This window comes from Heloderma suspectum, chromosome 2, assembly GCF_057233095.1.
Source record: "Heloderma suspectum isolate Gila_16-S chromosome 2, 16-S_ref, whole genome shotgun sequence".
NCBI lineage: Eukaryota > Metazoa > Chordata > Lepidosauria > Squamata > Helodermatidae > Heloderma > Heloderma suspectum.
In genome coordinates, this window is record NC_139459.1 from 206,036,999 (window position 1) to 206,051,157 (window position 14,159).

Consider the following 14,159-nt stretch of genomic DNA (forward strand, 5'->3'; position numbering starts at 1 on the left):
TAAAGCTTGATGGAACAGCAAAATCTTCAGTTGATGGTAGAACACCAGCAAAGAGGGAAACAGATGAACCTACAGGTCAGGGAATTCCACGTGCCAAGTTTCGTAACAGAAAATGCCCTCTTATTTATTGCTGCCATTCATGTCTGAGATTGTGGTAGGATGTGGAGATGGATCTCCTCAGATTAGGGATTGGGAAAGGGCTGAGATCACAAGATTACTCATACTTCCAAAATCTTGTCCATATCCTCAGTCTGTACAAGCTGAAGAGCATCTATAAGAGGATAAACAGCTTCTGAAGGTACAACAATTGATATTTGGAGATTGGAGACCAAACTGGTATACATGTGAGCAACCTTACTCACAATTTAGGGATGCTTGAGGAATTCAACATTTGCAAATTCTTATATGAATTGAACTAAACCGCACCCCTCCCCCACAGACCAATGTACACCTCAAAAAGTATTTGTTCATGAGCTTTTACACTTCCCAAATGTTTTGGGCAGTTCTTGGAGAAGAAAGTATCAACATAGAAATGTGCATTTTCAGATAAAATGGTTGCAAAAGACATGTCTAAATGGTAGCAAAAGACATGTCTAAATACAAATTTCCATGTGAATTTTTTTTGTAGAAATCACAGGTTAATGTGGAAACATGATAGGAATGTCTCAGATCAGAAATAAATTTATTCACCCATTCCTACCACAACTGACGTGTCTTTCACCTCCACAGACCATTTTAAATGGGTTTTGGTCTGTATTTGGATGGATTTGTCATGGGCTTTTCTCCACTGTTGCTGTAGTGATAGCCCCAACAATGTTTGTACTTTCAGTTTCCCAGAAAACAGGGGGGGGGGGAGGGATTTGGCTCTAACAAGTGAGAGAGGCAAACAGAGCCATTATGTCAATGGACTGAGTGATTCCAAGGAGACCAAGGCCTTGACAGGACTGTCAAACAAGTCAGCAGGAATCCCTTCCTCGGAGCCCTCATAAATCCATTAATTCATTCATTTCATTTTTATACTACCCAATAGCCAAAGCTCCCTGGGCACAAAACCTAAACCCCAAATAAATCATAATAAAAACATAATATACATTGTTTAACATACAAAAATTTTAAACAATTTGCAACAGCTAAAAACTATGAATCATAAAATACCAAGATCCGATAAAATAACTGACATCAAAAGCCCATCATATGCCAGCACATGCCTTGGATATGATGGAAAGTCTTCACCTAGTGCTGAAAAAGATGACAATGTTGGCATCAAGTGGATCTCAAGCATTCCACAGTGGGGGGGGGGGGCTACCATCGAGAAGACCCTCTCCCTTGCTGCTGACATCCTTGTAGACATAAGACTGAGTGAACACCTCACCTCCCTGGCAACTGAGAGCAATCATCTTATTTGGAGTAAAGTGCCGTCAGTAAGCTGAGGAACCCAGCTCTATTTGTCTGTAACGTCTGAGTCAGGAATGTTCTGAACCAGTATCTGGATGCATTTATGCATTAGGGCCAATAAATTGAAGCTAAATCCTGTTAAGACAGAGGCCCTGTGGGTGGATGGTTCCCGGGTCCGTGAATTGGGTTATTTACCTGGTCTGAATGAGATTGCACTCCCTGTGAAGGAACAGGTTCGTGGTTTGGAGGTGTTCCTAGAGCCATCTTTGTCACTGAAGGCCCAGGTGACCTCAGTGGCTCGAAGCACCCATTCCCAACTTGGGTTGGTGCAAGAACTATGCCTGTTCCTGGATAGGGAAAGGCTAGCCACTGTGGTCTGTGCACTGGTATCCTCACGACTAGATTGTTCTAATGCACTCTATGTAGGGCTGCCCTTGTGCCCGGCTTGGAAGCTGCAGCTAATGCAGAATGCAGCAGCTGGAGTGCTCAGTGGGACACCTAACCATATTCACATTGCACCTGTGTTAAAAGAGCTTCACTGGTTGCCTTTTAGTTATGGAGCCATTTTCAATATTATATTGTTGACATAGACAGTCCTAAACAACTTGGAACTAGGATATCTAGCACACCGCCTCCCCCTGTATATACCCAGCTGACTTTAAGTTCTTCAGAGGAGGCCTTGCTGGTAATTCCACAACTAACAGAATATTACCACAAAATGCCTTGAAGATGGGTCTTCTCGGTGGTGGTGTCCACCCTCTGGAACACCCTCCCTCGTGAAGTTTGGGAGCCAGAAAATGTGGATGGTTCTAAATGCCTCCTGAAAATGCACGTGTTCAGCTAGGCTTTCTCTGGCTTGTAATCAATTTCAATTAATCATAGGCTGCTCTTTCTTACTGTTCCTTTTATTGCTTTTACTATTATCATAGTTGACATTGTTTTTAATACTTATTTTTAATGTGGTTTTTAATATTTATATGTAAACTACTTAGAGATGTTATTAAGAAGTATATAAATGATGATGATGATTATTATTCTCCCCCTCATCTCCATCTGGATCCATAAGTCTCTGTGGGTGGACCATCTTTATAAGTCCCCCATCCTTCCAGATGTTAGCTACTCCAGTAAATCTAAGTCTTATCAGGTACTGATTTGTCCATGACAAAGTTCTTTCAAGCCCCTCTGCACCCAGCAGAGGGTGGGTTCAAAAGAGTTCTTTCAAGCTCCCCACCATTAACCCATCCCGCTGGAAACACCAAAACCAGCATGTGTTCTGCTTGATGAGTGAGGGTATATATAATATGAGACAGAGCCATGGTTATCTTGGTGGCTACAAAATCTTGAGTTGCCCCATGACTTACGGGGTGGGACTCATCCCCCAGCACCTATATATTCCTATTAAGACCTACTATACCAGTTTCAATAGGGTGGAGTGGCACAGGAGGAATATAGGAACTGCAAAATTGTCAAAGTGACCCAGGAAGTGAGGAGGTCTCTTAATTTTCTAGCTCTCCCCATAGTCATATAAAAGTTGGAAAGCAATGTTCGGGAATACTTCCAGATGAAGCTTGTAAAGCCTGGCCTTGTTGTTCATGGGATTTTACAGGGGTTCCACATAACGTTGTCATCATATAACGGAAGACAACCACTTTAGTATCTCCTGCTTCAGCTATATTTAGAACTACTGCATGGGAGTGCCTTTTCCATTTTTTTTTTAAAAGAAAATGTATTTTAAAGGAGTCCTTACACAACACTGTTGTGTGTGCTTGATGAACTCTAAGCAGTTCATTATTTAAAATTCCAATAAATTTTGTCATCTGTTTCAAATCAAATGCTTCTACTTTCTCCCTGGGAACAGTGCAGCGTGAAGGGAAATTCTTTATGACTGGGTGCTCTGTTATATATGTGTGTTTGCTCTCCTCATTTGGGGATGAGGAGAGCAAACTGCCGGTCTGTTGCTGTTGTATATTCTGGTTAAAAAAAGTTGAGGTGCACTTACACGTGAATAGACTCACCTGTGCACATGTCTACTAAGGAATAAAGAAGTGGGAGGAGGAAATTGCTGGCAGAGGGGAGGGAAGAGATGGTGGAGGGACAAAAAGGCACCTTTTGCTGCCTTCAGTAAAGCTCAGTCCACACGTGTGGATGGGAGATGGTGGGATAATATAAAAGAAAATAACAAGATGCCTTCTGCAGTCTGGAAGGTACACTGAAGTTCCACGTTAAAAAATACATGGAAAACAACCGGCACCCTCAAGAAGGCTTCTGTCTGGAAGGATGCTTAGACAGTTTTGGAATAATGTATGTTTCTGTTGTGCTAGTGAGACAATTCTGAACTAGGACTAGATCTTGGATACTTTATTCAGAGAATATTCTAAATACATGAATGCAAACCTTGGTCATTGGTATTTAAATGCATTTTTAATATGTACAGGATGCAAGTAAATGAACTTTGTGAGTCTGAGAGAACAACATCCCTGATCAGACAATACATTCCTGCTGCCAAATTATCTGGACAACGTGAAAATGAGCTGAGGTATACACTGCCCTTAGAAAATGTGGATAAATTTCCAGGTAATTATCAAATTAAGTAAGTATCAATAAATACCATTGCTATCATCTATAAGTGTCCAGTTAGTTGAGCTGTTCCTTAGGTTTTATTTCTTGATTGATTGATTTACTCCATTTACCTGTTGCTCAGTAGCCAAAGTTCTCTGGGCAACCTACAGATTAAATCTTACTAAAATCACCATTCAAAACACCAGTCAAAAACCACAAAAACACATTGAAATGCAGAACAACCATATTGAAGCAGAGGTCAACACAATTTTAGCAACAAGAGTAATCTTTGCAAAGGGAAAAAAACACCATGCTAAAACCATAGTGAAATGCAGACCTTATAGTACTAAAATAAAATATTTCTAGAAGCCTGGAAAAATAAAAAGGCCTTTCCCTGGCATCAAAAAGGCATGAAAGTATGCACCAGGCAAGGCTCTCCTAATATGTTACTCTCCTTAAATTGCCATATAACATGGAATTACACAAGGCTGTTATGGGAATATGAAATCCTCGCCTTAAAGTAGAACGGTAAATCTCAGCTAGGCATGTGGGCTTTTCTCCCCGTCATGTAGATCTGTTCTGTGACATGGATGGCCAGACAGACCTAGGAATTGTTAATTATGGGGTTACTATGACAACTCTGGAAGACGTCTTCTTGAAGCTGGAGGGAAGCGGAACAATTGACGAAGAAGGTAAAGGATTGCTCCAAGTAATGTGCCTTCTGGCAGTGCTTCCTGCTGTGGCTGTGGAAGTAGTGCAGCGGTAGAGCACATGGTTTGCCTGCAGACGGTCCCAGGTTCATTCCCCGCCATCTCCAGAGAGGGCTAGGAAAGACCTCTGTCTGGAATCCTGCAGAGCTGCTACCTGTCGGTGTCGACTATATTATGGTAGATGGACCAGTGGTCTGACTCAGTATAAAGCAGCTTCCTGTGTTCCTAAAATGTGATTTGGGGACTATAAATATTTATTTCATTTCATTTATTTATTTGATTTGTACCCCACCTTTCTACCACAGGACTGGATGAGTACTGTGAGGCTGTCACAACCCCGTTTCCCCATCGTTTCAGATCTGGGAATGGGAGTTGGGATGTGTCAGGAGTGCCCTGGCGGCCTCTGTCAGTCTACTCCAATAGCCAACTCAAGACACAGACAAAAGGATTCTTTTCAAGGCTTTAATCCTTTTACAACTTAATGACTCTTACAGATGCTAATCACCTGCGACTAAGCAAGGAACAGCAGAGTGGCCTATGCTCCAAGTTAGGCAGTTGGTCCCCGTTTGAAGGAGAATCACGGGAAGACCCTGAACTTATGGGCTAGGGAGAGATCCTCCCTCTTTCCCTTGGGTCCTTGGGACGCAACCGTTGTTAGCGTGCCAAACGAGCGCTACGCCTCCTTTCCGCACCCTCCAGCTGTCGTCACTCCTGGCGTTGGCGTCGAGCGTCCAGCAAGCCCCCCTCCAGCGCTCTCTCGCTGCCAGGGTCAGTATCTATCCCAGGAATGCTGGCAGGAGGAATCTCTGCCAGCTGCTGTGCCTGTGAGAGATGAGCACGTTCCTCTCCCACGGATTGCTGTTCCTCCTCAGAATCAGAACTGCTCTGGGGTTCTATTGGCTCAGTTTCCACCCTGACAGGATGGTCTTTCAGACACAGGAGAGAAACGACTGCGGTGCAGTAGTGGTGGCAGCAAGGCTAAGTGGGGATGGAGGGGAAAAGCTCAGAACACAGTTTGGAGAAGCAGGCAGATGCTCCTTAGGCTCATAACAAAGTTCTGATTTGGCACTTTGAAATTGTCTTAGGTTGTGGAGTTCTTCAGAGAGAGCAAGTGGAAAGGGGTGAGAAGGAACAAGATCTGCTCTTGCTCTCGGACACAGGAAAGGCAGCAATGAGGGGCACCGAACTCTGGAGACAGCAAGTCTGTGCTGTGGCGAGAATGCACTTTTTAAACCTCAAGCGCGAGGGCAAAGTCTGGGGATCCCTGTGAGTGCCAAGTCATTTATGCATTTTTAGTCTCTCTGAAATCTCCAGTTTTAAAGCATGTTGAGGACACAGGCTGCTTTTGGAATGAGAGCCAAGCTACATGTGACACTTAATTGATGGGTTAACCCTTCCCTCCCTGTATGCTGTGGCCTCAGTGAAAATTGATTGACGTGTAATTAAAGAAAGGAAAAAGAAAACAGGCATACTTCATTTTTTTATTTTTTTATTCTATAAAGTTATGAGTCGCCTTTTGTCCCAGATAGAACTCCCAAGGTGACTTACAATTAAAACTTACAAGCCATTTTAAAACTTTTAAAACACATAATGGCACGTTAAGAGTCACAAGTAGTTTGGCCCTAAGATATAGTGGGGAAAACTAGATTTTATCTGCTTCTTGTGTATGAAAATGGTACAAAGCCATAAGTGACACAATATGGGTGTAACAAGATGTGTCCTCATGTTACATAGGATCACATACTTGAGAGGAACCAAAGGGGTATTCAGTTGACCCCGTCTCCCGAAAGGGCAGTGGACAAGCTGCCTCCTAGTATTAGTCCCATGGCTTCCTGAGCAGCACCATATAGCCCAGCAGGCACAGACATCAGGGGAGGGGGAACGCAGGTGCTCTTTTGCATGCAGGTGAGTGCAACATGTAGGTAGCCTCTCAGAGGTTCGGTTGATAACTGATACCGGTTTATTTTGCTGCAGGCATTGTTGCTCTCATTGTACTCAGTTTTATAGATTCATTATGTTACCAGTTTGTGTACCAGGAGCTTTTCCCATCCATGTCACAAAAAGAGAGCATAGACAAATACTATGGGAATTGGGAATCTCTGGTCTGCAGGCTGAGTACAGCCTGTGTGGGGTTCCCATCCCAGCTTCTCATTTCATAACTCGGACATAGTCCTTCAAATAATCAGGAAACGGGCTCCACCAGGGAGTAATTCCTGAAAATGTAGTGCACCTTCTGGCAAGCTTTTGCTGCTCCTTCAGCTGTGCAAGTAGGCTGCTTTTTCTTTTGGCAGCGCGCTCTTTGGCTTCAGCCCCTTCTCCCACCTCCTTGTTCTCCTGACTAAGGGCCCATTTATATTTGGATCCCGAAATATTGCTCTGCTGCCCTACCCCCCCACCTTCTGCTGCTGCCAAGAAGCCCAGCTGTGCAGCATCTACTCAGAAGTCTGATTTTTGCGGGGCTGAATGAAGCTTAACTCAACTCAGAAGCCTGCTGTTCTAAAGGTAAAGAATTATGAGTGGCAGCAGGAAGGAAAGAGCTCAGTTTTCCCTACTGCACAGTATAATGTAATTGGCCAAATGTCACCCCACTCCGGTGCTTAATTACTATCTCTCCTTCATTACAGATTACTTCTTTCTGGAATTATACTAGTACCTTTCCTCATTCAGTTAATATCATATGGTATTTGGTTGAATTTACATTATGCAGAGCTTCATCCTAGCATGTATTTTGAGCCAGGAAAGCAGTCTTTCACAGGATCCAGTGGACTTCTGATCCTTAATAATACAGGTAAGGGCACAGAATTCTGAGACATTCTTCCATACAGTTCAGACTGAGAACCAATGTAGTGTAGGGGTTACACTACTACTAGACCAGGGAGAGTACAGTTCAAATCCTCCTCAGATATGAGACTCATTAACCTGGTTCATACAACATGGCATGACTCATTTTGGGTAATTTTACCTATGCTGAGCCACAACACCCTTCTGAATATACAACCCCATGGTGGGGGTTGTTGTGTCATGCAAACCTGGCGACCACTGTAGATCCGTAGTAAGTTATGTGAGGGTTGTTTAACGCTCGCATAACCCATGGTCACCAGGTTTGCATGACACAACAACCCCTGCCAAACCCCGGCCAGGGGCTGCATATTCAAAATGGCGGCTGGCATGTGCCATAGCTTCACTGTGGGTTAAATGTGCGAACCTGCCCACTGAGTTTCCTTGGTCCAGGTACTAGCTCAATGGCCTTATAGGCCCCTTCCAACCCTACTATTCTATGATTCTATGAGGGTTGTTGTGAGTATAAAATGGGGAGGGGGGGGCTAAGCATGTCTGCTGCCATGAGCCCCTTGGAAGAAGGGAGGGAAATAAAACTAATAAATAATAAGGTTTACATTCAATTTCAATATAAGCAGAAGTAGAACATGAATGAATAATAGATATTCTAGAAGAAAAAGCAAAGAGTATAGCCACCACGTCATAGAGTATTCTTGCTGCAGAACTATCACACAGTTCTGTGGTCCCCTCAGTGCAGTCCTCTGCTTCCCAAACTGGCATGCATGCTGTCCTGGGCATCAGGCCTGGCAACATGCAGATGAACTAGGTCAAAGAGTACTGGGTTGTAGAATGGATTGTGCTACTTCAAACTGCTAGTGAGTGTAACCTATTTTCAAGTTTTGTTTTGTACAAGAAACCTAATACCTTGGAAGACAAACAAAATTCAAAGTGATCTTGATAGACTGGAGCACTGGGCAGAAAACAACAGAATGACATTTAATAGGGATAAATGCCAAGTTCTGCAGCTAGGAAAAAGAAACCAAATGCACAGTTACAAGATGGGGGATACGTGGCTCAACAACACTACAAGTGAGAAGGATCTTGGAATTGTTGTCGATCACAAGCTGAATATGAGCCAACAATGTGATGTGGCTGCAAAAAAAAAGGCAACTGCTATTTTGGGCTGCATTAATAGAAGCATAGCTTCCAAATCCCGGGAAGTACTAGTTCCCCTGTACTCAGCACTGGTTAGGCCTCATCTGGAGTACTGTGTCCAGTTCTGGGCACTGCACTTTAAGAAGGATGCAGTCAAGCTGGAGAGGGTTCAGAGGAGGGCAACAAAGATGACCAGGGGACCGGAAACAAAGCCCTATGAAGACAGACAGAAAGAACTGGGCATGTTTAGCCTTGAGAAGAGAAGACTGAGGGGAGATATGATAGTGCTCTTTGAGTACTTGAAAGGTTGTCCCAGAGAGGAAAGCCAGAATCTCTTCTCGATCATCCCAGAGTACAGGACATGGAATAATGGGCTCAAGTTACAGGCAACTAGATTCTGGCTGAACATCAGGAAAAACTTCCTGACTATTAGAGCAATACGACAATGGAACCAATCACCTAGGGAGGTGGTGGGCTCTCCCATACTGGAGGCATTCAAGACGAGGCTGGACAGCCATCTGTCAGGGATGCTGTGACTTGGCATTGAGCAGGGGGTTGGACTCGATGGTCCTATAGGCCCCTTCCAACCCTACTATTCTATGATTCTAAGAACATTCAAAATGTGGCACCCCCTGCCCCCAACTGAAGTCTGAGCTGAAGTTCTGCAATCCATTCTGTGACCTTGGTATTCTGCCACCTCAGCTTGTTCTGCTGCATATGTCTGTCTCACCTCAGAAACCTGCACAATGAGGTAGTAAAATTCTGGACTGCTCTGGACTTCAGTCTGCAAGAAGGTGAGATCATACTTTTCAACGTTCCTGCAACCCTGAGAAATGGAACTTGGTTGCAGGACAGGGTAAAATATCTAGAATAAATACAAAGTTTCTGGGATTTGGGATTGAGACATTTTTCCCTATTGTGTTAGGTTACTAAATCCAGGTAACTTTTTATAAAGGGAACTGAGGTGGCCACATCATGATGCAGGTTGAAATGAGTGCTTCAACCAGCAGACTGTGGATAGCAGCAGCTCTTGGATTATTTGTTATAACGAGAAGTTCAGAAATTGCGGCAACAGTTTAAGAGGAGATGCACACTGTCAAATCTATACAAATAGACATGCATTCAATTTTACATATAGTATTATTTACATTCTGTCTTATGCTTCATTTTGTTTGGGAAGTAAATATCTGGCCATAATCTTCTGGTCATCCTCTCAAGTCATCTTGCTCTTTTATCAGGTGCAAGCATTGACAATTTTATCCGTGCAGTGAAGAGTCAGAATATCCTTTTGGAAGTCGTCTCCGGCAACAATGTCAGTGAACAGCTAGTACACAATGGGGCTATAAAAGTAGCTCTTCAAGACAAGGTAACGTTTAGTTATTTTACTCCTTTTTGGAGAAAGAACCAAGATATCCAGTAGATTAGCCTCCCCAACCTGATGCCCTCCATATGTCTTGGACAACAGCTCCAAGATCCCTGTCCATTAGTCATGCTGGCTTGGGACGATTGGAGTTGATGTCCGAAACATCGTGAGGGCAGCAGGTTATGGAAGACTGCAGTAGATGGACCCCCCCTCACGCACAAAGCAGGTTGATGATTATAATTATAGTGCCATCCACGTACATAGCACTTCACAGAGATTCATAAGAAGAAGAAAGACTGCTCGCTGCCTATAATCTCAAACCAACTGTAGGAAAGACAACCAATAGGAAAAGTAACAAATACCTTCAAAAATACAATAGCTGAAGTGGCCAAACATCACCTCCCTGGCACTCGTGTTACCCTAGACCCTCCTCCTCAATAGAGCCTACTCCTTTGCAGTGTATTGTTGTTCCAAGACTGTCAAATCTTGCTTCAGGGCTCATCAGAGCTTGGTGAAAGTGTCAGAGGGATGTCAGAGGAATGTGTCGGTGTGGTGAAGTTCAACAATCTGCATTGCGTCAGGCCAGTTCATGGATTTCCTGTTTTTTTTTCATTTGTGTAAATAGAAATATGAGCACATTTCAGCGCCAACTTGCACAAATTTGGCTGTAATTTGTGCAAAATTCAGCCAAAATTTGTGCAAATAAGGCAAATTATGGTCAAAATTTGCACAAATTACAAAAATTGCAACTAATTTGCGCAAATTTATATTTATGCAATTTTAAAAAAAAAAACTGGAAAAAGTCCCCAGATTTCAGGAAAGAGCAGCTCGGCTTTCAAATTCAAGCCAAGCTGGGGTTACTGTGGACATTCAGCAAGCCCCCAAAGGCTGGATTTCTCAGTGATGTGCATCATAGAATCATAGAATAGTAGGGTTGGAAGGGGCCTACAAGGCCATCGAGTCCAGCCCCCTGCTCAATGCAGGAGTCCAAGTCACAGCATCCCTGACAGATGGCTGTCCAGCCTCGTCTTGAATGCCTCCAGTGTGGGAGAGCCCACCACCTCCCTAGGTGATTGGTTCCATTGTCATATTGCTCTAACAGTCAGGAAGTTTTTCCTGATTTTCAGCCGGAATCTGGCTTCCTGTCACTTGAGCCCATTATTCCATGTCCTGCACTCTGGGATGATTGAGAAGAGATCCTGGCCTTCCTCTCTGTGACAGCCTTTCAAGTACTTGAAGAGCGCTATCCTATCTCCCCTCAGTCTTCTCTTCTCAAGGCTAAACATGCCCAGTTCTTTCAGTCTCTCCTCATAGGGCTTTGTTTCCAGTCCCCTGATCATCTTCGTTGTCCTCCTCTGAACCCTCTCCAGTTTGTCTGCATCCTTCTTCAAGTGTGGTGCCCAGAACTGGACACAGTACTCCAGATGAGGCCTAACCAGTGCTGAGTAGAGGGGAACTAGTACTTCCTGGGATTTGGAAGCTATGTTTCTATTAATGCAGCCCAAAATAGCAGTTGCCTTTTTTGCAGCCACATCACATTGTTGGCTCATATTCAGCTTGTGATCGACAACAATTCCAAGATCCTTCTCACTTGTAGTGTTGTTGAGCCAAGTATCCCCCATCTTGTAACTGTGCATTTGGTTTCTTTTTCCTAGGTGCAGAACTTGGCATTTGTCCCTATTAAATGTCATTCTGTTGTTTTCTGCCCAGTGCTCCAGTCTATCCAGATCACTTTGAATTTTGTTTCTGTCTTCCAAAGTATTAGCTATCCCACCTAATTTTGTGTCATCTGCAAATTTGATCAGCATTCCCTGCACTTCCTCCTCCAAGTCATTAATAAAAATGTTGAATAGCACTGGGCCCAAGACTGAGCCCTGCGGTACCCCACTCATTACTTCTCCCCAGTTTGAGAAGGTCCCATTGATAAGCACTCTTTGAGTCTAATTCTGTAGCCAACTGTGGATCCACCAGATCGTTGTTTCACCTAGCCCACTTTGAGCTAGTTTGCTCATTGGGATATCATGGGGTACTTTGTCGAAAGCTTTGCTGAAGTCGAGGTACATTATGTCTACAGCATTCCCATGGTCCACAAGGGAGGTTACCTTATCAACAAATGAGATCAGATTCGTCTGGCAGGACTTGTTCTTGACAAATCCATGTTGGCTTCGAGTAATCACTGCATTGTTTTCAAGGTGCTTACAGATGGATTGCTTTATCATCTGCTCCAGAATTTTCCCAGGGAGTGATGTCAGACTGACTGGTCTGTAGTTCCCAGGTTCCTTCTTTTTACCCTTTTTGAAGATAGGGACAACATTTGCCCTCACCCAATCATCTGGCATTTCACCCGTCCTCCATGATTTCTCAAAGAGAATAGACAGCGGTTCTGAGAGTTCTTCTGCCAGTTCCTTTATGACTCTAGGATGCAGTTCATCTGGCCCTGGAGATTTGAACTCATTCAAAGTAATGAGGTGTTCCTTGACCATATGCCTGTCAATCTCAAGCTGTAATCCTGCCCCTTCAGCCTGTACTTCGCCATTGCCAGGGGGGTCATAGACCCTGTTCTGGGAGAAGACTGAGCTGAAGTAGGAATTGAGCACCTCTGCCTTTTCTTGGTCGTCTGTTATCATTTTGCCATCCTTATTTAATAGCTGAACAAGCATTTCTTTCCTCTGTGTTTTATTATGCATGTAGCTGAAGAAAGCCTTTTTGTTGCTTTTAGCATCCCTCACTAACCTCAGCTTGTTCTCAGCTTTAGCCTTCCTGACACCATCCCTGCAATTCTGTGCTACCTGCCTGTACTCTTCCTTTGTTGCTTGTCCTTCCGTGTCCTTTCTTGTTTTCAGGTCATCTCTAAGCTTTTTGTGAGGCCACATTGGCTTCTTCTGTTGTCTTCTGCCTTTTTTTCTTGTTGGAATTGTTTGCAATTGTACCTTGAGAATTTCCTTTTTTAAAAGTTCCTACTTCCTACCCATTTTGGACTCCTTTTCTCGTTAGAGTCGCTTGCCATGGGACCGTACTTATCATTGTTCTGAGTTTATTAAAATCAGCTTTCCTAAAATCCAGGGTATGCGTTTGACACTACACTTGGCTTTTGCTTCCCCTAGAACCAAGAACTCAAGTGCAACATGGTCGCTTTCCCCCAGAGTTCCTGTAACTGCTACTTTATCCACTAGGTCATCTCTGTTGGTTAGGATCGAGTCAAGGATAGCCAATCCTCTAGTTCCTTCCTCTACTTTCTGTAGGAGGAAGTTATCCACCACACAAGTCAGGAATTTCCTGGAGGGGCCATGTTTTGCGGAATTTGTCTCCCAACAAATATCGGGGAAATTGAAGTCCCTCATTACTACTACATCATGTTTCCTTGAAACATTGGCTATTTGCTTTTCAAAAGTTTCATCCTCGTCTTCTCCTGGATTGGGTGGCCAGTAGTAGACTCCGACCACCAGGTTCCTTTTATTCTTTGCTCCCTTTATTTTGATCCAGATGCTCTCGATAGGGCTACCAAGCTCATCCTCCTGTATTTCTGTGCAGAGAATATATATGTATTTTTCACATACAGTGCCACCCCACCTCCCTTTCTGTTCCTCCTGTTCTTTTTGAACAAGTCAAAAAGCTAAAAGGAGGGGTAGTCAGTCTGGGTCCTGATTTGCAATCTGACTTTTAGAGAAAAATCACTAAGGTGACATCCTCAAGCTAAGGGGAGGGGTAGTCAGTCTGGGTCCTGATTTGCAACCTGACTTTTAGAGAAAAATAAGAGGGAGTTGCTAGCTGAACTTCAGTGAAACTGGATGTGCAGTGAGGTACACATGTGTTCTCTGGGAATTAGATGCAGGGTTACCAAGTTGGCTATTTGCTTGAAGGAGTGTATTTGCCTCCAGTCTGCTGTGCTTTATATTTGTAAACAAAATAACGGTTACAAAAATACTATAATAAGACTGTGGTACACTCTTGTTGAAAGGAAACCAAACCATGGAACATTGCCCCTGGAACTTCTCCCCACTTAGGGAATTGGAGTGAGCAAATAACATTATACTACTGCAAAGGACTAAGCTGTAATAAGGAAGCTGGCAAAGCATGAAGGAATTGCAGTGATTTTGATCTGATGAAATTTCATTCTATTTTGTTAGGGTTAGTTGTGCTTTAGCTAATGACCAAAGCTTTAAGAATGGAGCAGACTCCACATCGAAATAAAGGATTAA

General features: G+C 43.5%; 1 protein-coding gene across 1 annotated transcript in view; it reads left to right on the forward strand.

Annotated features, from left to right (window-relative positions):
- LOC146353867 (ABC-type organic anion transporter ABCA8-like) overlaps nucleotides 1-14,159 on the forward strand; it is a 129,193-nt gene that overhangs the window by 51,973 nt on the left and 63,061 nt on the right. Inside the window, exons 16-20 of the mRNA XM_084837521.1 lie at nucleotides 3,830-3,969; nucleotides 4,527-4,646; nucleotides 5,750-5,930; nucleotides 7,289-7,452; nucleotides 9,836-9,963. Coding sequence (XP_084693647.1) covers nucleotides 3,830-3,969; nucleotides 4,527-4,646; nucleotides 5,750-5,930; nucleotides 7,289-7,452; nucleotides 9,836-9,963 — 733 coding nt within the window. The remainder of the gene's footprint in view (nucleotides 1-3,829; nucleotides 3,970-4,526; nucleotides 4,647-5,749; nucleotides 5,931-7,288; nucleotides 7,453-9,835; nucleotides 9,964-14,159) is intronic.